The sequence below is a fragment of the Peromyscus leucopus genome, chromosome 2 (assembly GCF_004664715.2).
Source record: "Peromyscus leucopus breed LL Stock chromosome 2, UCI_PerLeu_2.1, whole genome shotgun sequence".
In the NCBI taxonomy this organism is placed as follows: domain Eukaryota; kingdom Metazoa; phylum Chordata; class Mammalia; order Rodentia; family Cricetidae; genus Peromyscus; species Peromyscus leucopus.
In genome coordinates, this window is record NC_051064.1 from 122,779,093 (window position 1) to 122,803,363 (window position 24,271).

A 24,271-nucleotide genomic window follows, 5' to 3' on the forward strand; every position below is an offset into this window, starting at 1 on the left:
TAATAATAATAATAATAATAATAATAATAATAATAATTGGGCCAGAGATGGCTCAGCAGGTAAAGACACCAGCCAGTTTGGATTCCATATGGTAGAAAGAGAGAACCAATTCCTAAAAGTGTCCTCTGACCTCCATAGGCATGCCATGGTGTGTAAACCATGCATCCATACACACACACACACACACACACACACACACACACACACACAGAGTAAAAATCTTAATTTGTGAACAGGGACCGCAAATGTAGCTCAAAGGTAGAGCATATATGGGGCCCTGGGTTTGATCCAGCAACCTCCTCACCCCCCATCATCATCTGTGGATAACTGTGTCTTGGATAGTTTCTAATATGTATATACACACATACATATATATATATATATAATATATATACATATATCTACATATATATATATTCCATCTGCATATAGCCCTGCATGCCAGAAGAGGGCATCAGATCCCATTATAGATGGTTGTGAGCCACCATGTGGTTGCTGGCAATTGAAGTCAACCTCTGGAAAAGCTGCCAATGCTCTTAACTGCTGAGCCATCTCTGCAGACCAGCTGGGATAGTTTTATGTCAACTTGGCACAAGCTAAAGTTATTTGAAAGGAGGGAACTTCAATTGAGAAAAAGCTTCCATAAGATCCAGCTGTGGGACATTTTCTTTTCTTTTCTTTTTTTCTTTCTTGTTCGTTTGTTTTTCGAGACAGGGTTTCTCTGTGTAGCTGTGAGCCTTTCCTGGAACTCACTTTGGAGACCAGGCTGGCCTCGAACTCACAGAGATCTGCTTGCCTCTACCTCCCAAGTGCTGGGATTAAAGGCGTGCGCCACCACCGCCCAGCCATTTTCTTATTTAGTGATTGAGGAAGGAGGGCCCAGCCTACTATAGGTGGGGCCATTCCTGGTCTGGTGGTCCAGCGTTCTATAAGAAGGCAGGCTAGCTGGGTGGTGGTGCATGCCTTTAATCCCAGCATGGCAGAGGCAGAGAGGCAGGGAGGCAGGGAGGCAGGGAGGCAGGGAGGCAGGGAGGCAGGAGGATCTCTCTGAGTTCCAGGATAGCCTGGTCTACAGAGTGAGTTTCAGAGCAGGCAAGGCTACACAGAGAAACACTGTTACAAAACAAAACAAAACAAAACAAAACAAAACAAAACAAAACAAAACAAAAAGGCAAAGAAGACTGAGCAAGCCAGTAAGCAGCTCCCCTCCATCGCCTCTGCATCAGCTCCTGCTTCCAGGTTCCTGCCCTGCTTGAGTAGTAAAATGGAAGTGTAAGCCAAATGAACCCTTTCCTCCCCGAGTTGTGTTTTGGTCATGATGTTTCATCATAGCAATCAAATTCCGTCTCTGTTCAAATATGAAATAGCCCTGTAACTACAACTTAAACTTGAAGTAAAGAAAAGGAACCCTGCATGAAATCTGGGGAGATGTAAAGGGAACACCTGCCTTCCTTCTCAGAGAGACCCTTCATGTCCTGTGGGTTCACTGTCAACACTCCCCTGGGCCAGGGCCTGACCGATACTGTGGGCTCCAGGCTTATTCTAGAAGGGGAAATTCCTGTGGTGGGCAGGGCGTAAGAAGGAATTCCAGTTTTGGTTTTTTATATCCTTGGGAGGATATTAACTATCTTGCTCCTCCTCCTCTTCCTTCCCCATTTTGAAATAGAGTCTCCCGTGTAGCCCTGGCTGGCCTGAAACTCACTATAAATAGACCAGGCTGGCCTTCAACTCAAGAGAGATTCACCTGCCTCTGCCTGAAGAGTGCTGGGATGAAAAGTGTGAGCAATCATGCCTCAATTTTTTTTGGAGGGGGTGGATGAGAAGGGGTTAGGATCTCATGTATTCTAGATTGACCTTAAGCTTATTGCATAGCCAAAACTCACCTTGAACTACTGATCCTTTTTTTTAAAGTACATTTTAATTTATTTATTTTATGTGACTATCAGAGTCTATTGGGGCGCAGCTCCTAAATAACCTTTTCCCGGGGTTCTAGAAGAGACACTAGCAGCAGCAAGAATTAATCTGAGGGATACTCGAATGAATCTAAGTACACTGATCTCTTTAGTCCATTCACTTTATTCTTCTAAGTCAAAATCTGCCTGTGCAGTGGGGGTACTGGTTTATATACACTTACAAGCAGTCCTGCCCGCAAATGTGAAGTTTTTGAAGGTCCCAAAAAGGAGGTGATAGGGTCCACCCCAGGAGCAGTGATAGTTCGGCTTCATTACAATCCAAAAGGGGAGTGATTAAAGGAGGTGGGGTCAACTAAGAGCTAAAATCAGTTAACAGAGCAGAAAAAGGAAATTTATGTGCCCACACTACATTCCCAGAAGTGGTTAGGTAAAATGTTAGGAGTTATATGTCACTAATAAGTCACAAGTAGAATAAAACTGCCTTTTCTTTCCTTTGGAGCCATATCTGTCTCAGTTTAATTTGGCTGTGCCATTTTCTGGCAGGACAGGGGTAGCTAGGCAGCCTGTGTCACATCTTGATGTACCTGGTATACAAAAATCCCTTTTGTTCTAAGTGAAATGTCAAAGGGGAAGTCTAGATGTACCACTAGGGCAATGGAAGAAAGGAGGGTCTAAGATTGATTTACACAAGAAACAAAGCTATGTACCTAACATCTGCCTGGCCTAGGCACCATCTCCATATGGATATTTACCTTAATTCAGGAGACTAGTAGGTGGTCTGGAATGTTTATTCGGTCTGCCATCTGTCCTTGAATGTTTCCGAGGTATCTCAGATAAAATGCTTTTATCCGGAGATGGCCCTGGCCCTGGCCCTGGATACTTGATAAAGGAGATCATTACAGAAGGCAGATATGGGACTCTAACGCTAAAAAAGAGAAGCCAAAAGCCTAGAAGAAGGGAGTCTTGCCAGTGTGGCTGTTGTCAGCACAGTTGGGGGAAGTTATCCAAACACCTTAATTGTATAGGGAAACACTGTGCCCAAAGAATGATCAATCACACTGCTAGAAGAATCAAATGGGAAAGCTGTAATAGCACACATGAAATTCATTGCAGGAGACAGCTGATGTACTCAAAAGCAAACAGCACCAATACTTCCTTGAGTCTTGGCTTCCTCTGGAAAAGCCCTTGACTCTTCCAGGTAAATGCTCTGTCAGAATCAGCTGAATTCCTACTTCATATTTCTGCGACTTGTAGCATGTGACCTATCTTAAAATTACTTTTTAATCCCATGTGTATGTATATTTTGCCTGCATGTATGTCTATGCATCACTTGCTTGCCTGGTGCCCTTAGAAGCCAGAAGAGGGCATCAGACTCCCTGAAACTGGAATTAGAAGTGGTTATAAGCTGACAGGTGGGTGGTGGGAATTGAACCCAGGTTCTCTGCAAGGGCAGGTGGTGCTCTTAACCACTGAGCCATTTCTTCAGCTTCATGACATACTTTTTTTTTTAAATGAGGTTTATTTTTACATTTATTTATTCATTTTGTGCATGTGCATGTGTTTATATGTCCACTGCATGCATGCTGGTGCCTGGGGAAGCCAGAAGAGAGCATCAGATTCTATGGAACAGGAGGTATAGGTGATTGTGAGCCTCCTGATATGGGGGCTGAGGTCCAAACCCCAGACCTCTATAACAACAGCAAGTGCTCTTAACTGTGGAGCCATCTTTCAACACCTTTCCTTGGCCAGTTTACTTGATTTGCTTGTGTTCAGCTTCCCATATTAGATGCCAGTTGGATAAAAAGAGTAAATGATAGTGGGGGATCAAAGTGTATTAAGCTCCACTGTCTATTCTTGCAACATTAAGAATCTGCCACAAGCGGGGCGGTGGTGGCACACATCTTTAATCCCAGCACTCACTTGGGAGGCAGAGTCAGGTGGATCTCTGTGAGTCCGAGGCCAGCCTGGTCTACAGAGTGAGATCCAGGACAGGCACCAAAACTACACAGAGAAACCCTGTCTCAAAAAACAAAAAAAACAGGGTTGGAGATTTAGCTCAGTGGTAGAGCGCTTGCCTAGCACGCACAAGACCCTGGGTTCAGTCCTCAGCTCCAAGAAAAAAGGGGAAAAAAGAAAAAAAAAAAAAACAACCAAAAAACCCCCAAACAAACAAAGAATCTGCCACTTATCATCTCTTCCAATTTTTACATAAAATGAGAACTGTATTGTTCCATTACAGAGGAAGAAGCTGAGACTTCATATATGTAGTTAGAGATTCCTGTGGTCATACCTGTAGTTAGTGATAGCATGAAATCTACAGCCCTTAGCCAGTGTCACTTAAGTGAATGGAAGGGAAGGAAAGGGACTCTGGACAGAGGTGGCTAGATGTGTGCGTTTGGGGAGTTGCTCAATAAAGTGTTAGTTGTTTCCCTGAACATGGGAAGATCAGCTGGAAGGGGGATAAGTGAAAAGTCCTTGCAGATGAATTGCTAAACAGTTTTATTAAATTAAAAAACCAGAGTCAGATATGGAGTTAAAACCTGAGAGATCAGAGGAATAGGAAAAGCCACAAGCTAAAAACCTGGAGCTAGATACAGAGTTAAAACCTAAGAGATCAGAAGAATAGGAAAAGCCACAAGCCAACCTCACCTTACTGACCCTCAGCTTCCAAAGCGACCTACTTTCTGTATACCCATGCCTTTCTGTTCTGCTATCTCATTTGCTCTCTGTCCAGCTACATCACTTCCTCTTCCTGCCCATCTCTGTCACTTCCTGTCTGTCTGTACAGACCTCCAGATCTTTATGGTTAACTAGTGTTGGAATTTAAGGCATGTACCACCATGCCTGGCTCTGTTCCCAGTGTGGTCTTGAACTCACAGAGATCCAGACAGATCGCTGCCTCCCAAATGATAGGATTAAAGGTGTGTGCTACCATTGCCTGACCTCTATGTTTAATATAGTGGCTGGCTTTCTCCTCTGATCCTCCGATAAACTTTATTGGGGGACACAGATAAAATATCAGCACAAGTCCTAATACAGGAGACACAGTATGAGGTGCTGCAGAGGACAGAGGCAGCAGAGTTGTGGATCACTTGACACTTGCCTGATAATGGACCTCATACATACATGCAGGTGGTTTCGCAGGATTACGTAGTCTGGGTACAGTTGAGTTTGTGTGACTACACTTTGTGATGTTTGATAGTCTAAGGGACACTCTCCACAGAGTGTGTACTCCTCCTTAAGATATAATTGTTTGGGCCGGGCGTGGTGGCGCACGCCTTTAATCCCAGCACTCGGGAGGCAGAGGCAGGTGGATCTCTGTGAGTTCGAGGCCAGCCTGGGCTACCAAGTGAGCTCCAGGAAAGGCGCAAAGCTACACAGAGAAACCCTGTCTCGAAAAAACCAAAAAAAAAAAAAAAAAGATATAATTGTAGGGACCCGGAGAGATGACTCTGTGCATAAGAGCACTTGCTGTTCTTTCCAAGGACCTAGGTTCTGTCCCCAGCACCCATGTGGGAGCTTCTACCCTTCTGTAACTCCAGTTCCAGGGTGTCTGGTCCCCTGTGGGGACACCAGGCATGCATGAACTGCATAGTCATTACATGAAGGCAAAACACTCATACACATAAATAAAGATCAATTTTTGAAAGATATAACCGTAGAAGGTCAAGGGGAGTGCCTGTGGATGTTTGGGAGGGAAAGACTTGAAGGACAGCATGGCCAAGGTCAGGTCCAATGCTAACAGCCTCCTGCCTCAAGGATGGAAGATGCTTAGGTCTCACTGGTGGCCTCCGGAAGATCATCCTCCTAGGTTGATGGAGGCAGGGAGCAGAGACAACTCCACTGGAATTAGTAGTGGAGGGCTAGAATAGAAGCAGATAGAGAGTTCCGGAGGAGGCTGGTTCAGGAAAGATTTTGGTGTGTTTTAATATGGCAGGGACCCATTTGTCTGTGAAAAGGACCAAGCCAGTTAGAAAGGACCCAGTAGGGTGGGGTCCTGGCCAGGTGTGCAGAACGGTGAGCCTGGGCTCCGGAGGATAGAGGACCCAGGCTAGAGTAATGGACCAGGCTGCCGATCAGGAGAAAGGTGTTGATCCTGGAGGGCAGGGTGGGAAGGGACTTCGATGGCCTTCTGTCTTTTCACAGAGAAAGTGGGTCATCGTTGTTGGTCCTGCATTCCAGGATGCTTCTGGGACTTCCTTGCTGGCGCCTCCAGTCAAGCTCAGAATGAGGCCCTAGGGTGGGCACAGAAGACCCGCCCCTGGCCGGGAGGAGCTGGACTCCTCCTTCCCACAGGGCTCTCAGGTGACAGGCCTGTGGGTCCCTGCCCCGCCCCCGCCGCGTATTCAGGAGGTCCGTGGCTCAGAAAGCAGTCCCTGCTGCCTGTGCGTGCGTGGACCTCGCTTCCTCGCTCCCGAACCCGCTGCTCGCCATGACCACCGCTCCCACGCCCCGCGGCCTGGTCATTTTCCTCCAGGTGCTGGGACTCGCCCTGGCTCAGATCGTAAGTCCTGCCGCCTCTTTGGCACCGGAGTCCTGGGTGCAGAACTTGGGTTTAGGATCCAGGAGTTTTGGGACCTGCTCTAGTGCGTCTGTAGCCTGAGGGGCAGCTGAGGACAGAGTCGTTGGGAGGGTGCATACGGCAGCGGGCAGTGAGGGGAGATGGACCAGCCCTGGAGCCAAAGCGACCCTGTCCCGGGATGCTCGGCCTTGCCTGAGAGAGACAGCGTCGGGCCGGAGCTGGCGCAGGGTCCTGGCAACAGGGAGAGCCCAGGTGGTGGTGGAGACAATGGTGGCCATTCAGTCGACAGCGGAGCCTCCGCCCCCGGAGCCTCCTAAGGGGCCCGGGCTCCAGCCAGACTTCCCTGTGGCCCCTCTGCATCTCCGACTTGTGAGCTCCCGTCTCACTTCAGAGGGACGGCTGGGGGCTGGGAAAGGTATGCTTCGAGTGGGACCTAACGGGGACCTTGGCTTGATGTGGTCCCCCGACCCCCGTGCCAGGTGATGTTGGTTGTGGGGTGCAGCTTGCCTATGGGGAGCCAGTCTGGCACTTCTTGACCTGGGGAGGGTACCTGGCGCCAGTGGGACATCTTCCTGACTCTGGGCTGGCCCATTACGAGGACCACCTCAGGGAGGACCAAGTGAGAAGGGTCCCAGCTTCCCTTCTTCTGCGGGCATCTAACCCACACCGGGGGACGAGGGAGAGGTGTTCATTCACCGCTGTATCTGTTGTTGGTTGGAAAACAATAATAGTTCCAAGTGCCAGTCACCGAGGGCCAGGCACCACCTCACATCATCTGTGATTTGAGCGAATGGTATCTTCATCTATTTCCCACCACGACAGTGCAAGAAGAGTGTGGTCCAGGGGAAGAGGTCGGCCGACCTAGGGTGCATTCACTCTGTGACCACTTACCGTTAATCTTTCTGTGTGTTTCTTCATCCTCAGCCTATCACCCCCATAGTACCCCCGACAGCTCTGAGCAGTTAATAAGATAATGAGTGTGATGCCACACAATACCTGGTACACAGTAGCTGCACAACAAACGCCCCATGGAGTTCCGTTTCCTTGGGGAGTTGCCGCCCTTAGTCACCTTCACTTTCAGGGTTTCCAGCAGCCCCCGGGAACCCAGTTCTGCTCACTGTCTGAGGGCTGCATTCTTGTGTGTGTTTTCAGAGAGGTCCGCCGGGCGAGCCGGGTCCTCCAGGGCCACCAGGGCCACCAGGAGTGCCTGGTTCTGATGGCATCGACGTGAGTATCTAACTTCAGACTTGAGCGGAAGGAAGGCTGTCCACAGAGGAGAACTTTGTGAGCGCAGGGGTGGGGACACCTGGAAGTTGAGCACCCCCTGTTGCCAGCAGGCGGCGCCTGCAGAGACCACAAGGAGCTCGTTTGTTCTGTGAAAATCCCAAACCAGCCCTGAAATGCAGAGTCTGTCATAGCCACCCTGCAACAAGGGCCTGCTGTTCTGTCGCTGGCCTCAGCTCACAGCGTGTCCTCATCCCCCTTCCTCCCTTCCTCCTCTTAACCCTCACGCTGTCTCCTGACACATGAGCACTTCTTTAAGGTAGCGGAGGAGCCTCGTGTAGACTGCTGTCTGCTGGGGCCACATTCCCATCTCCTCTTTTGCTTTAGCTCCCGGCTTAGAATCCGCGGGGCTTGTCCTCTGCTCTCCTAGCGTGCTGAGGGTTAACCACCTCATTCTGGAGGCTCCCCCAGGAGGTCGGGGCGGGATGTTTACCGTTTGGACAGACTTCTATTCAGTCTGGTGCCCCCACCCCCAAACGCAGGGCGCTGGACTCCAGCCAGGCTCTGGCTGCTGCAGGCTCCGGAATTCTCGGGGGCCTCTCTGGGGCTAAATCTGACTCCATGGCCATGCCAGTCTCCCACCAAGGGTCCTTTGTCACATGGAAAAGAGATCCTTTTCTTGAGAACATTTTGAATCTCTCCCCTTGCAGGCCCCCTCGATCCTTGCCTCTGCCGCCGTCTCTGGCTTTCGTGACTGAGAGTCGCTACCCACCTCATTTCCCTCCCCTTCAGCTTTCTCTAAAAGCCTTTTAAAAAATTATTTGTCGCTTGCTTAATGCATCAGTTCTCTCAACTAACTTGAACCCCGGGGACTTCAAAGCTAGTACCTTACCAACACCAGCATGTCTAAAATCTACTTGACTAAATGCGCCTCTCAGCGGGCTTCATGTTGACACACTTATACTTGGTTTGGTTTTCATTTCATTTCATTTAGACAAGGTCTCTTTAAGTAGCCCTGGCTGTCCTGAAATTCACTGTTAGACTAGGCTGGCCTTGAACTCACAGGCTTACACGTGTCTCTGCTTCCCGAGTGCTGGAACTAAGGCCTGTGCTCAGCTGAATGTTGTTTGTTTTGAGCAAAGGGAGCTGTTTTAAAAAAGTGCAAATCTCAGCACAAGGGAGGAGAAGGCTCTGAGACCATCGGCCGGACTTGTCTGCACGTACTTGGGGAAGCGTGAGCCATAGATGCTGTCTTATTAGCTTGGCTTGTATCTTGCAGGGTGACAAGGGGCCTCCAGGAAAAGTTGGTCCTCCGGTGAGTGCTTTTTTTTCTTTGACCTTTGACTCTCCCAGCACTTGCTGCCCTCTGCCTAATACGCTCTGCTTCTAATTTCAAGGGATCCAAAGGAGAGCCTGGCAAACCCGGGCCGGATGGGCCAGATGGGAAGCCCGGCGTGGATGTGAGTACCTGAGGCTGGGGAGAGTCTCGTGATTCTGGCTTCTTCGTGCATGTCTTGTTGGAAGGGTAGCAAGATGGCAGCTCTCTGGCCATTCAGGCCTCTTTCCGCACAGCTGTGACCTCAGTCTCATCTCCTATCTACCCTGACTGGAAGCCGTGGATCTCTGGCAACTGGGAGCCAGAGAAGGGGCTTTGCTTTCTGTGAGCTGCAGGACTGTCCCACCTGTCTGTGAGGACTCAGTCTCGTGTCTCCAGAGACTGCACTGTCTTTGTGTGTCCTGTCTGCGCTCCCCACCCCCTCACCCCCACCCCCTCACTCCCTCACCCCCACCCCCTCACCCCCACCCCTCACCCCCACCCCCTCATCCCTACCCCCTCACCCTCACCCCCACACCCTCACCCCCTCATCCCCACACCCTTACCCCACCCCCTCACCTCCACCCCTCATCCCTACCCCCTCACCCTCACCCCCACCCCATTGCCTTGCTTATCCCCTCTGCAGTTCCTGGGCATCTCAGGGAAGGTACATCATTACAGAGTTCCCAGGGACCTCAAAGCCACAAATTCCTGAGGACTGACAGTCTCAGGGAGGTGGGGACAGTTATTTGGTGGAAGTACATGGGCAGGTTCTGAAAGATGGGGGGTAAGAGAAACCTCTTTGAGCTTTGCCTGGTCTGCTGATTCAAGGGGTGTGGCCAGGGCTGCAGACAACAGGGCCTCTTTAAACTCCTCATCCGTACCCTGCAAAGATTACAAACCACACTGCCTCACTCCAGTGAGTCAGTGCTTATGTCTGCCCAGAGAGCTAAAGGTGTGAATTCATTTGCAAATGAGGAAAGGAAGGCTTTCAGAAGTTGCCGAGAGCAGACATTGAGCACATCACCAGTCCAGGTCCATGTCGGGGTAGCCTAGACTCGAACTGTGAGGAGTGAGGCTGAGCCCACAGGTCTTGGAGTCTTAGTTTCTAATCTCTTAAAGGAGGGTAATTGGGTTGAGAGTGTAGTTCAATGGTGGGGTGCTAGCATCTGGGCATGGTAGTACACATCTCTAAGTCCAGCACTCAGGAGGTGGGGGAAAGAGAGTCAGAAGTTCAAGTCATCTTTGGGTACATAGTGAGTTGGAAGCTACCAACTCAACAACACAACAAAAGGATAATTGCCAGGCATGGTTGCGCACACCTTTAACCCCTGCACTCAGAAGACAGAGGCAAGTGGATCTCTGAGTTCCAGGCCAGCCTGGTCTACAGAGCAAGTTCCAGCGCTACACAGAGAAACTCTGTCTCAAAAATAATCAAAATAAGGGCTGGAGAGGTGGCTCAGCAGTTAAGAGCACTGGCTGTTCTTCCGGAGATCTTGAGTCCAATTCCCAGCAACTGCATGGTGGCTCACAATGATCTGTAATGAGATCTGGCGCCCTCTTCTGACCTGCAGGCATACATGTAGACAGAATACTGCATACATAATAAATAAATAAATAAATTTTAAAAGCAGAATAATGGTTTTGCCTGCCTCCCAGGATTTCTTTTAAAAGAGAGGAAGGGGAAGTTAAGGTCCCCAGGCCTCCAGGCAGTATGGGAAGCCTAATGGGTCCCCTAGACTTGTCCTTCCCTGTGAGCTAAGGGTAGGTGCGCCTCAACAATCCTACCATCTCTTTCTTCCCCAGGGTTTAATGGGCGCCAAGGGAGAGCCTGGACCCATGGGGACCCCTGGAGTCAAGGTAAGTGGCTGCTGGGTGCTCATTGAAAACAAATTAAGGTCGGAGTTTGGAGGCACTACAGAAGAGGGAGGTATGGACCCCAGGAGACTCCAGCCTCTGAGTCTCCCCTATTCCTCCTGCAGGGTCAGCCTGGCCTCCCAGGGCCCCCTGGCCTGCCGGTGAGTAGCACCTGCAAGGGTGTGGAGGGACCCTCTGAGGATGGGAAGACGTGCGGAGGGGAGGCGTGAATCTGATTTCCTTGATTTCTATTGCAGGGCCCCGGTTTTGCTGGCCCTCCCGTAAGTTCTAGGGGGTGGGGCAGGGAGCTGGGGAGGGAGAGGAGGACTTCTAGGGGAAGTCCCCATCCTGAGGAATGACCTGCGTGCTGTGCTGGTGCCGCGAATAGGCAGCTTGCTGAGCCTGGAATAGTTTGGTCCTTCTAGTCCTGCAATCTGGTCTCTCTGGGATTGTTTGAATAGTCATGTGGAGAAGAGACTTTTGGTGCCTGTCCCTACCTTCCTATCTAAGGTGGCTGACCTAGTGAGGCATCCCAGAACACTGCCTCTCTGCCCTACAGGGACCACCTGGACCCATTGGCCTCCCTGGTGAGATTGGAACCCCAGGCCCCAAGGTGAGAGCCTACTGACCCTCCAACTCTGCCCCTTGCTCTGCATGCCTAGGCTGGCAGTCTGGGGCAGGCTTTCTGGGAGTTTCTGGGTTGCTCCTGGCTCATGAGGTGCTCCTCCAGGCCTGGGGCAGAACCCTCTCCTGCTGAACCTGGGACTGCAGCAAGATCCTCCTGGGAGGCTCAGGGCTGGTGCCACCTGCCCATGTCCTGGATCTCCTTACTGTGACAGCTCTCTGGAGACGCCCCCAAAGGGCGGCAGGGATGGAACAGTGGTAGGAAGTGGAGGAAGACCAGGACAGACTGGGGCAGGCAGGATGGTGTTGTGACTTGGGCTCTTCTTGTTTCCAGGGGGACCCAGGACCAGAGGGACCATCAGGGCCCCCAGGACCCCCTGGGAAACCGGTGAGTGTCCTCAGCCCTCCTGAATGGCCGTGTGTTCCTGAGGAAATGGCATGCAGTGGAGATGGGTCAGGTCTTGTCTCATTCTTATGTATCTCCTCTCAGGGCCGACCAGGAACCATCCAGGGCCTGGAAGGGAGTGCAGATTTCCTGGTGAGGGACAGGGTCTGGAGAGACTGACAAGGGCCTTCAGTGGGAGATGGGAAGGGAGTCCTGGGAAGCATTGCTCAGCTGGCCCTGGCCAGGCAAGAGACCTCTGGCCTTATAGAATTTTCTTTCCAGTGTCCAACCAACTGTCCAGCTGGTGTGAAAGGCCCCCAGGGCCTGCAAGGAGTGAAGGTGAGGAGGTGGCTTGTCCTGGGAGGGTGGAACGGGTGCTTGGAGGCGACCTGGGGCTGAGTTCCCTCCTTCTCTTCAGGGGCATCCAGGCAAACGAGGGATTCTGGGTGATCCTGGTCGCCAGGGGAAGCCGGTGAGTATGAGGGCTAAGGGCCAGGCATGAGGGGGAGGATTATGGGGAGACAATCCTACAGAGATCTGCCTCATTCTTCATCCCTTCCCTGTCCCTATGGGTCCAAGGGACAGATCCTTGAGCTGGGAGGCAGGAGGCCAATGTTACACACCAATGGTCCCCCCGCCCTTTTTTTGTTTTTTCAAGACACATTTTCTCTGTGCAGCCCTGGCTGTCCTGGAATTCACTCTGTAGACCAGTCTGGCCTCAAACTCACAGAGATCCACCTGCCTCTGCCTCTGGAGTGCTGGGATTAAAGGCGTGCGCCACCACTGCCTGACCCAATGAGTCTCTTGTTGAGTCCTTTTTTCATGTGATCTGGGACATTGTGGTTTCTAATTGCTCTGCCTGGCTGTCTCTGTTGGGAAAGGTTGCTGGTGTCTGTTTGTCTTGTATTTACCTGTCAGTCTGACAGCTCTTTCTTGCTCTTAGGGCCCCAAGGGAGATGTGGGTGCCTCTGGAGAACAAGGCATTCCTGGACCACCGGTAAGAAACACCTTACTGTTATGCCCTTTATCATCCTGGGGGCCCTTTAATGGGGCTATTCACCTGCTTTGGCCTCTATAAAAGAAATCTGTGTCTGGCTGGGAGTGCCTGGGTGGGGTGAGAGACAGACTGGCTGCTTGGATAGAGTGGACTGGACCAAGGCTGCCCACCAGAAGGCCTGCCTAAGGTCCAGGCCTTCCATTGTTTCTTTAAGTGCCCCTGGGAGGTTCCTCTCTACATCTGAGCAACTTTGTACAACAGGAGATATGGACACTGTGCATTTCAAAGGGGCATCGTGAAAAGGGATGGGGGTCAAAAAGGCAGCTGTCTTCACTGGCATTTGTTTGTCTGTTTGTTCTCGACAGGGTCCCCAGGGCACCAGGGGCTACCCAGGCATGGCAGGACCTAAGGGAGAGATGGTGAGTCTATGGGTGTCCTTCAAGAGTTGCTGGGACCAGTACTCTGGCCTTCTGAGTCCAACCCAGACTGACACAATCTTTTCCTTTCCCCAGGGTCCTCGTGGATACAAAGGCATGGTGGGCTCCGTGGGGGCTGCTGGGCCACCGGTAAGCCTGCTCCTGTCCCCAGGCCCTTACTCCAGAGGTTTATGGCTTCAAAGTGGGTGGTGGTCTTCATGGGATCATGAGACTTGGACTCTTGTCTCCTTCATGCCAGGGTGAAGAAGGCCCCAGGGGGCCACCAGGCCGAGCTGGTGAGAAGGGGGATGTGGTAAGTTCTCAGGCACCCCTCATCTGGTGAGAACCCCTGGAGAGTACTGGGAAGGGATCAGCTCCATCAAGGCTACTGTGTGTGTGTGTGTGTGTGTGTGTGTGTGTGTGTGTGTGCCTGGCAGTTTGAATGGGGGTGACTTCTGGGTGTGTGTGTGTGGGGGGGTGTCTGATGACCTGTGCTGAGAACCCGTTTAGCTTGCTGTGTTCAGACTTCACTAGAAGCCTTGGAATTCAGTCCTGTTGCCGACACTGGGGCCAGACAATGAAATTCCAGCAAATTAACCACAGAACTAATGGGATTTGGTCTGGATCCCCAGGCCTCTACCACAGTCACTTACCTCTTACTTCCTTCTTTCCTTCTGATTCATAGACCCTTTTTCTGAGCAGGGGTGTTTGTTTATTTGTTTTTTTTTTGTTTGCTTGTTTTGAGACAGGGTCTCTCTACATAGCCCTGGCTGTCCTGGAACTCCCTATGTAGAGCAGGCTGTCCTAGAACTCACAGAGATCTGTCTCTGTCTCTCTAATGCTGGGATTAAAGGCGTGTCCTGCCACTCTTGGCTTTCTGAGCAGTTTTAAAAATCACAGAAAACTGAGCAGCGTGTGAGGGGCTTGGGGAGCCTGCATGGCTGCCTAGGGAGGAGGAGTTATTTTCTTCAGTGTGGCAGCCGCTAGTAAGTTGCCCATATTCTAGTAAATAATCCCCACCTACGCACCTACAACAGCAACTCTCACCAAAAACGGGATGGCGGTGGCCTGAGTTCAGATCCTGGAACCCACCTAAAGGGGGAAGGAAGGAGAAGAAGCCACTTCACAGAGTTGTCTTCTGATCTTCACACAAGTGCTATAGGACGTGCGTGTTCCCTAACACACACACACACACACACACACACACACACACACGCACGCACGCACGCACGCACGCACGCATGCACGCACACGCACGCTAATAATAGTAATACCACCAAACAAATAAAAGGCCTAAGAGTAAGGGGGAACTCACTGAGAAGAAGGAGGGGTTCAGCAGAGGAGGGCGGTGGTGATAGGAATTGTGAGGGACCAAAATACATTACATACATGTACAGAATTGGCAGATCATTTTTTTGAAATTAAAAATACACGAGCTTGGCATGGTGGTGCACACATTTAATCCCAGAATTTGGAAGGCAGAGACAGGTGGATCTTTGTGAGTTCAAAGGCAACCTGGTCTCCACAGTGAGTTCCAGTTCACTTTCAGCTACACAGTGAGACCATGTCTTTTTAAAAAGGGGCTGAGGGCCAGAGAGATGGTTCAACAGTTAAGAGCACTTGTTGCTCTTCAGAGGACCCAAGTTCAAGTCCCAGTACCCACATGGCTGCTCATAACCTTTTATAACTCCAGTTCTAGGGGATCCAACACCTTCTTCTGGCCACCTTGGGCATTCTGAATACATGTGGTACAAAGTGACCATTACATTTAGCAAGAGCAAGGTCATTTGTGGAAACTGTAATTTCAGTGGCTTGGTGAGTGGAAAACCTAGATAGAGTGGGTTTAATGGAACATTATCTACTTCCCTGTGTCACCACAGAGGGTTAATTGGTATACCCCATTTAAAGGACACTTTGAAAGTATCTATAAGAATTCAAATGTGCATCTTTGACCTAGTAATTCTACCTTAATTTTATCTTTTTTTTTTTTTTTTTTTGGTTTTTCAAGACAGAGTTTCTCTGTGTAGTTTTGTTGCCTGTCCTAGATCTCGCTCTGTAGCCCAGGCTGGCCTCAAACTCACAGAGATCCGCCTGCCTCTGCCTCTTGAGTGCTGGGATTAAAGGTGTGCACCACCACCGCCCAGCCCTTAATTTTATCTTTAAAAATTATTATGTTTAGGCCAGGCAGTAGTATCACATGCCTTTAATCTCAGCACTTGGGAGGCAGATGTCGGCAGATCTCTGTGAGTTCAAGGCCAACCTGTTTTATAGAGTGAGTTCCAGTACAACCAGGCTATAGAGAGAGACCCTGTCTTAAAGAACAAACAAACCAAAAATGATTACATTTAATAAATTTTTTTGAGGTCTGGAGAGATGGCTCAGTGGTTAAGAGCACTGGCTGCTCTTCCAAAAGTTCTGAGTTCAATTCCCAGCAACCACATGGTGGCTCACAACCATCTATAATGAGATCTGAAGCTCTCGCTGGCATACATGCAGACAGAGCACTCATACTTTAAAAAATACATAAATAAAATAAATTAAAAAAATAAAATTGTTTTTTGAGACAAGATCTCTATATAATAGTCTTGAATGTCCTGGAACTTGATATGTAGAACCAGGCTGGCCTCAAACTCATGGATAGTCACCTGCCTCTGCCTCCTGAGTGCTATTATTAAAGGTATGTGCTACCACACTTGGCCCAATATTTTAATCAAATTTAGAAATCTATTAGTAGTAGTAGTAGTAGAGTGTGTGTGTGTGTGTGTGTGTGTGTGTGTGTGTGTGTGTGTGTGTTGTGTATGTGCACAGACGTGCCTCAGTATGCATACCGGGGTCAGAGGACAACTTAACAGGAGTCAGTAGTTCTCTCCGTCTATCTGAGAATTCTGGAAACAAACCCAGGTCATCAGACTTTCACGGCAAATAATTTACCCACGGAGCCATCTCACCAGCTCTTAAATCGGGCAAAATGACATCTGTAAAGGAGTGTGTGTGTGTGTGTGTGGTAAAGGTAATTTTTGTGTCACTGTTTATAGTGGTGACGGAGTACTTAAGTCACCACCTAGTATAAGGTATTATTTCCTAACATGGTAAACAAAGGGCCCTTGACTGTTGTGGGTAACTTCTAAGATGTGGATTGTTAACTGGGGAGTGAGATTAAGGTAGAAAGGAAATTTGTGTTACATTAACAGAATGAAAAACATAAATAAAGACAGCTGATTTTTTTGGGGAAAAAATAAACCACAAGCAGAATTTCAGTTAAACTATTTTTAATGCAAGTTTTAAAATACATAGAAAAGTAGAGAGACCACTACAGGGAGCTTAGCCACAACAGCCTTCTCTACACCTCTTTCCCCTCCCACCTACACCTCCTTCCCTGTCCCCCACCTCCTTCCCTGTCCCCCCCACTTCCTTCCCTGTCCTCCACCTCCTACCCTGTCCCCCCACCTCCTTCCCTGTCCCCCACCTCCTTCCCTGTCCCCCACCTCCTTCCCTGTCCCCCACCTTCTTCCCTGTCCCCCCACTTCCTTCCCTGTCCCCCACCTCCTTCCCTGTCCCCCACCTCCTTCCCTGTGCCCCACTTCCTTCCCTGTCCCCTCCACTTCCTTCCCTGTCCCCCCACTTCCTTCCCTGTCCCCTCACTTCCTTCCCTGTCCCCTCCACTTCCTTCCCTGTCCCCCCACCTCCTTCCCTGTCCCCCCACCTCCTTCCCTGTCCCCCACCTCCTTCCCTGTCCACCACCACCTTCCCTGTCCCCCATTTCCTTCCTTGTCCCCCCACTTCCTTCTCTGTCCCCCCCACTTCCTTCCCTGTCCCCCCACCTCCTTCCCTGTCCCCTCCACTTCCTTCCCTGCCCCTCTCCCCCCCATCCTTCACTGGTTGACACTTTGCTCTGACATTTTCAAGAGGTCCTTGGCTCATCTCATTTGCCTCCACACATTTCTGAATGAATCTCTACAAATTAAAGACGTTTCCTCACAGAATCATGTTATTGTAAGGGCTGGAGAAAGAGGGCTGGAGAGATGGCTCAGAGGGTAAAGATGCTTGCCCCTCGGACTGACAACCCGAGTTCTTCCCCAGAATTCATGCTGCGGAAGGAGAGGACCAACTACTGAAAGCTGTCCTCTGACCTCCACGTGTGCTGTGGCATGCGTCCCGACCCTGCCCACGGAAATAGATAGATAGATAGATAGATAGATATGTAATTTAAAAATTACAAAGAAAATTAACAAAGGGTGCAATTATTCTCTAACATCACTAAGTAGCTAATGCATCTTTAGCTTTTTCTAATTTTCCCCATACTATTCATAGCTCTTATTCAAATCAAGACATGCCCCCTCACTATGAAGCCCGCCCATCTCTCTTGGTGACTGTTTACCTCAGTGACCGCCATCTAAGAGTGCAGGGCTCCCAGGAACCCCTGCAGTGCCCTCCCTGGCCCGGGTGCTTGCGCCAATCTGGACAGGCTTCCCTTCGTGTCAGGGCAGACGCAGACTTGTGAGTGTCTCCGTTCAACCTCTGCAGTCTGGCCCAGGCCACAAGGACTCTGGGACCCGGGAGCCATTGTCTCAGCTGTGCTGTTCTCTCTGACCAGTCAGCCTCAGCACGCTAAAGGTGACAGATCTCATCTACCTTGCAGGGCAGCCAAGGTGTCCGAGGACCCCAGGGGATAACAGGCCCAAAGGGAACCACGGTAAGTGACCAGCGTCCAGGCCCTGGCCCTGGTCAGTTTGTCTGCATCCCTGGATGGAGAGGAAGCTGGGGGTCTGGACAAATATGCTTTCTTTTAGTTTAGCCTCTTTACCTGCAAATAGTGGGGAATCACAGCGCAACAGTGGGGAGCTTGGCACCCGAGCGGTCACTCACACAACGGAAGGGTGTGGCCCGTCCCTCTTCACCCCTTCCCCAGGTCTAGGGTTCCTGAAGTGATGAGAGCCTCTCTGCTTGCACACTGCAGCTGTCACAGAAGCTCACGTCACAGGGTGGGTGGCTTGACCCCATGGGTCTTCCCATTACGCGTCTCCCTTGAATTTCCTTCCTGCACAGGGTCCCCCAGGCATTGATGGCAAGGATGGGACCCCGGGCATACCTGGCATGAAGGTAAGAGTCGGGAGCATTGGCGGAGCTGGCCAGGGTCAGGCCTGTTCCTCCTCAGGCCGGTGAGCCCTGTCACACCAATCCTAGAGGCTTCAGAAGCAGCCGCTCTCCGGGTGTTTCAGGCAGGCCTCCTTGCTTCTGGGTCTGTTTCCCTGCCTGCACATAGGTGGGAGCCATGAGCCCCCTCAGGTTGGGGCTCTAATTTGTCTTTCTGGTTGTTTGTCCCTCCAGGGCAGTGCAGGACAGGTGGGGCGGCCAGGAAGCCCAGGCCACCAGGGCCTAGCGGTGAGTATCAACTGAGGCTACCAGGGCTGCCCACAGGCAAGGTGATCCTCTTGGGCCTCAGAGAGCCGGTCACTCGGTTTCCTGCCTCTGTGTGAGGGCACGAGAGACTGAGGAGGTCAAAATCTGCACCTGAGCTCTGACCCCTTCACCCCCTCACCTCATTGCCGCCTACGTGGCTCCTGGCCTGGTGTAAACTTCCTCATCATTTGGATAATTTTTGTTTTGTTTTGTTTTTCAAGACAGGGTTTCTCAGTGTAGCCCTGGCTGTCCTAGAACTCACTCTGTAGACCAGGCTGACCTTGAACTCACAGAGATCTGCCTGCCTCTGCCTCCCGAGTGCTGGGATGAAAGGCGTGCGCCACCACCGCCCCGCCACAGTGGCTTTTCTATTTCCATACCATTAGGCCTTTGCTGGTCTCTGGTCTTCTTGATTCACCTTTTAGTTCAGCCTGTGATGCTCACCCTCTTCCCTCCTGAGGGCGCAGACTGCCAAAGCCTGCTTCTTTGTGCATGTGTAGACTAGTGTTCACTGTATGCTTTTCCCCTGGACATGGACGCTGATAGACAGGCCGTTGTCCAAAGCCCAGTCCCCTGCCACTGGGACTCACAGCGAGCGTGAAAAGCCAGCTAAGCTCATGATACCGGGGTTCGATCTTTGATTGTTTCGCTCTCACAAGGAGGAGAAAAATCTGGATTGGACATGGAGGAAACGTGGCAAGTACCCATCCCCCCATGCCAGGGCAGAAATGGACACCATCTTTTTTTCTTTAGGGTGTGCCGGGTCAGCCTGGGACAAAAGGAGGCCCCGGAGACAAGGTGAGGAGACCCCTGAGCCAGGACACTTGGTTCAACTTGGACAAGGGGACCAGAGAGTGAGAAGTGGGGCATGACTCAAGGATTGTGAGGCCCAGTTCTCACCCAAGGCTTGAGCAGACCAAACACAAGACTCTCAGACCACACTCCCCTCTGCCACTGCCTCGCCCCTCCCTCATCCTGGCTCAGCAGAAGCGGGATATGGACTGGAATCCAGAGGAGAAACAAACTCAGGAAAAGCAATGGAGCCCAGAGGATCTGATCAAGAACACCCTGCCCCCTTCCCTGCTTATTTGGTTGTAGACTTTGCACAGGGTTCCTGGGCCTACCTGAGGCTAAGGGCTGACTGGCAGCTACCGGACTGATGTGAGAACTGTGTTTTCCTGCAGGGTGAACCAGGCCAGCAGGGCTTCCCTGGAATCTCTGGTCCTCCAGGGAAAGAAGTGAGTATCCCTCTCCATTCTCGCTGGAGGGCTTTGGTCTTTCTAAGTCTAAGGTCCTGACCTCAGTGTAGGGCCAGGGCGAGACTTCGGGATGGAGCCCAAACCTGGGGAGTGACTTGAATCTGGTGTCCTGTCCCATGGACCCAAGCAAGCCGGTTCTGCTTTCTGGGCCAGCCTCCTCAATTGAAGTCAACTAGCTGTTTGTTCCAAGGGTGGGGGAGGCTGAGCCAGGGCTGGAAGGAGGGTCCTACCAGGTCGGCTACTTCTCCTTTCTCCTCCCAGGGGGAGCCAGGGCCTCGAGGAGAAATTGGTCCGCAGGGCATCATGGGACAGAAGGTAAGCGGTCCCTCCCCTCCCCCATCCTTGCAGCGGCTGGCACTGGGTCCTCTCTGACAAGGCCTCAAATGAACATCTGTGAAAAAGAGTAATAAGAAGGACCCCTGCTGGTGACAACCAGAATGGATGGCACTTGTCTTGCTAGAGCGGGATCTGACCTAAAAGGCTGGCCCTGCGGAGAGACCAGGTGTGACCTCCTTTTTCCATTTCAGGGCGACCAGGGTGAGAGGGGACCAGTAGGACAGCCAGGCCCTCAAGGACGACCGGTGAGCATAGGCCAGCTGAGGGGGGCAGAGGGATCACAGATCAGTTCTTTAGTTGAATTCACTGTTTTGTTTTGTTTTTTTCCACCACCTCAGGGCCCCAAGGGAGAGCAGGGTCCCCCGGGAATTCCAGGACCCCAAGGCTTGCCAGGCATCAAAGGAGATAAGGTACCACCGGAGGCTGGAAAACACCCGGGAAAGGGACCCAAGTCTGGGCTGCGGTGGGCCGAGCAGGGAGCTAGGGGCCTCCCTTCCCTGGACAGGACATTTCACTATGTCCCGGATCTCTTTTCCCAGGGTTCCCCAGGGAAGACCGGTCCCCGAGGCGGAGTGGTGAGTTCCAACGCCCCAGTCCAGCTCACAGGTGTCGGGTGCCTGGGGCGTCGGGTCTGTACACACCTGCAGACCCTGCGCCCCTTATCTTCGCCACCACAGCGCTTGACACCAGGTTCTCTTTCTGCAGGGTGACCCAGGGGTGGCCGGCCTCCCGGGTGAGAAAGGGGAGAAGGTGAGCGGGCACGGGAGTGGGACGGGAAGTCAGGGGGCTGGTCTGGGGTCCCGTCCACTTCTTGACCTTACTCCTTCTGCAGGGCCAGTCTGGAGAGCCGGGACCCAAGGGACAGGTGAGCCCCTCCCCCTCTCCCACGCGGCTGCTATTCTCCCTCTGGCCCCGCCCTCTCCTTTCTCCCCACGCCCTCCAGATGCCTTCTCACTCCATACTATCCCATCGCAGCAAGGAGTCCGTGGAGAGCCAGGATACCCTGGCCCCAGTGGGGATGCGGGCGCTCCAGGAGTGCAGGGCTACCCGGGGCTTCCTGGACCCCGAGGACTGATGGGAGATCGAGGCGTGCCGGGACAACCTGGGAGACAAGGTGTAGTGGTGAGTGGACCCCAGGGCTAGGGGATTCTCTAGGAAGGACATCTTCTTGGGGGTGCAGAAAATTGCCCAAAGCTGGGAGTTCCCAGAGGCCCTCTGGCTGCTCCATGACTGGCCCCGGATCAAGAGAATGGGTGTGAACACGTGCCCAAAAATGTTGGGATAGATAGGGGCGGGGTGCGGAGGCAGGTTGCTGGAGTGGGCTGGTTCTGGTAACCAAGGCTTCATGTATTTCATCCTCTGCTCTTAGGGCCGAGCTGCCAGTGAGCAGCACATCGTGGACGTGGTGCTGAAGATGATTCAAGGTGAGGGCAGGGCTGCAGCCTCCTCCCGTCAGTCCATTTCAGTACCTGGTCACCCTTCACCAGCCTCTCTCTGTGTCTTTGCTTGAGGGTCTGGAGTCCCTGGTGTGCATTCCAGCTCTGCTTCCCGGAAACTGTGGAACTTTGGGGAAGCTCCAAGCGGGGCTTGTCTGTTTGCAAGCTTAGGGGCCAGGGGCCATCAGGATGCCCTGTCTTCTCCAGGCTCATCTCAGACCCTTCTTCCTCCTCCTCCCTTCAGAGCAACTGGCAGAGGTAGCTGTGAGTGCCAAGCGGGAAGCCCTGGGGGCAACCGGAATGGTGGGTCCCCCAGGACCTCCTGGGCCCCCTGGATATCCAGGCAAACAGGGACCCCATGGGCATCCTGGCCCCCGAGGCATTCCTGGCATCGTGGGAGCAGTGGGTCAGATTGGCAACACTGGACCCAAGGGTAAGCGCTGCTCTGGGGCTGGAGCTGGGCTAGGGGGACTGGGTTAAGGCAGCTTGGTACAGGAAATGTCAGTTCTTACTGGACACTTTCCATAATACGCCTTATCTGATATGTAATCTCCCACATTTTATCTGGATCTCCCTTCATCTAGGCAGCCCTCTGTGGTCATTTCTAACTTTCTCCAATAGTGAGCTGGCGCAATGGGTGTGTATGAAACAAACTAAGTAGTGGGAGAGATGTTTCTCAGTTTGGGAAAAGGCACTCCTTTTTGTCCCCAGGAAAGCGTGGAGAGAAAGGTGACCAAGGAGAAATGGGACGTGGGCACCCCGGGATGCCCGGACCCCCAGGGATCCCAGGTAACACCTTAGTCCTGTGCAGCCACCCTTCCGTCTCTGAGCTTGGAGAGTAATGATCCTAGGTCGTCATCCCCCCCGGGGGGGTGGGGGTGGGGGGGTGGGGCATGGAAGCCTGGCACTCAGCCAAGTCGGAGCACCTAGGAGTCTTGGGCCTCTGGCTGGGAGCTGGCAGCTGGGACTGTTGGGTAGTGTCTGTGTCTTCCTTCAGGGATTGGTATTTGTGGTCTAATTTTCCCTGCCTGAACAATTTCCCAGTGTCTTGCCTCTCCTCACAGGTCTTCCCGGCCGGCCTGGCCAGGCAATCAATGGCAAGGATGGAGACCGCGGATCCCCAGGGGCTCCAGGGGTGGCTGGCCGACCTGGCTTGCCAGGTCCGGTGGGGCTGCCCGGGTTCTGTGAGCCTGCCGCCTGCCTGGGGGCTTCAGCCTATGCCTCTGCTCGCCTCACGGAGCCTGGGTCCATCAAGGGGCCATGAGCAACCAGCCAGGACAGAGCCTATTAGCATCTGGGGTCCCCTCTGGGTGGATATGCACCCCAGCTCCAGCCCAGGAGGCTAGATTTCTCAGGACCTTTTTTGGAACCCAGAGGTCCTGAAGACAAGTTCAGTGAGGGAGGGGTCGGTGAGGGAGAGCACTGGAGTAAGGGTGAGGCCAACAGAGCAAGTCCTGGAGAGCCACCACTCCCGAGGGAACAGGGTGGCCTTTCTTCCCAGAATACCAACTAGCCCTCATCCAGGCCATTCTGCACTGGCCTTCCCACCCTCGGGGCAGGTAGGCCGAGGCCTCTGATGATCCTCCTCCCCTTCTTACTGCCTGGACTTATTTTCACTGGGTGTCTGCTGAGGGTGAGGACCCTGAGTTGGCAATCCTTAGGCCAGCCCCGTTATTTCCTTTCCGCCTCCCGTCTGAGTATTTAAACACCCATCTCCTTTGTTTCTGATATCACTGCTCTCCAGTCCCTTCGCCCACACCCACTCAGGCCTTTGTGTAAATAAAAGTTCCCAACTTGGTTACAAACTGACTTCCCGTGGATGAGGATGGGAAGCTGTTGCTGGGTCGTCTCCACTGCTTGGGCCAAGTGGCTAAGGGCTCACAAATGGGAGGGGAAGTCTGGTCCCTCCATCTGGGCACATCTTAAGTCCTGAGCACTGGGTAGGCAGGCCTGAGAAACTTCTGTGGTAAGAACCAGAGGGTCAAGGCGGGGTGTTGATCCACCCAGTAACTTTGGGCAAACCTCTTTAAGTCTCTTTGTATAGTAGTGTTTGTAGACTGGGTTGCCAGGGCTCTCTCCCTCCCCCCCTCCCTCTCCCTGCCTTTATCCTTTCCCTTCATTTCAACCAGGTCTCATGTATTCAGGCTGGCCTTGAACTTGCTATATAGCTGAAGACGACCTTGAACTTCTGGGGTTACAGGTGTGCACCACCGCACCATTTTTCTGTGGCACTGGGGATCAGACCCAGTGCTTCATGCATTGCCTATTAGGCAAGCACTCTGCCAGCTGAGCTACATCCCCAGTCACACACACTACCACCCGCCGGCCTGTCTCAGTGGCCCCTGCCCACTAGCTCTGGAGCGGGAGCTTGGAGTGGAAGATTGGCGGACTTGACTGTTGCCTTGCAGGAGCTCGTGTGTGTGTGTGTGTGTGTGTGTGTGTGTGTGTGTGTGTGGTGGGGAGACAGGAGACATAGGTCTTGATGAAACGCTGAGGGGCACTGACTCAGATCTGCTCTGTCTACCCCGGCCCAATGTTCTATTGGCCAGCCAGGAGCTTTTGAAATGAGAAAGTGTCTTAGTCTGGA

General features: G+C 52.1%; 1 protein-coding gene across 2 annotated transcripts; it reads left to right on the forward strand.

Annotated features, from left to right (window-relative positions):
• The first annotated feature begins 6,187 nt into the window (after window positions 1-6,187).
• On the forward strand, window positions 6,188-23,489 carry Col9a2 (collagen type IX alpha 2 chain). 2 transcript variants are annotated; one of them, XM_028886417.2, is made up of 32 exons: window positions 6,188-6,417; window positions 7,588-7,662; window positions 8,939-8,974; window positions 9,057-9,119; window positions 10,781-10,834; window positions 10,957-10,992; window positions 11,089-11,112; window positions 11,391-11,444; window positions 11,790-11,843; window positions 11,946-11,993; window positions 12,123-12,179; window positions 12,259-12,312; window positions 12,784-12,837; window positions 13,203-13,256; window positions 13,350-13,403; window positions 13,513-13,566; window positions 17,893-17,946; window positions 18,300-18,353; window positions 18,582-18,635; window positions 19,407-19,451; window positions 19,838-19,891; window positions 20,174-20,227; window positions 20,440-20,493; window positions 20,587-20,658; window positions 20,788-20,823; window positions 20,954-20,998; window positions 21,081-21,113; window positions 21,224-21,370; window positions 21,618-21,672; window positions 21,929-22,117; window positions 22,396-22,473; window positions 22,749-23,489. In XM_028886417.2, exons 1-32 carry the CDS (start codon window positions 6,346-6,348, stop codon window positions 22,946-22,948), a joined length of 2,067 nt encoding a protein of 688 aa, XP_028742250.1. In that variant the 5' UTR covers window positions 6,188-6,345; the 3' UTR covers window positions 22,949-23,489. The 2 variants fall into 2 exon arrangements, with proteins under 2 accessions (XP_028742250.1, XP_037058805.1); XM_037202910.1 differs by lacking the exon at window positions 6,188-6,417 and adding an exon at window positions 6,660-6,850.
• The last annotated feature ends 782 nt before the right edge of the window (window positions 23,490-24,271 follow it).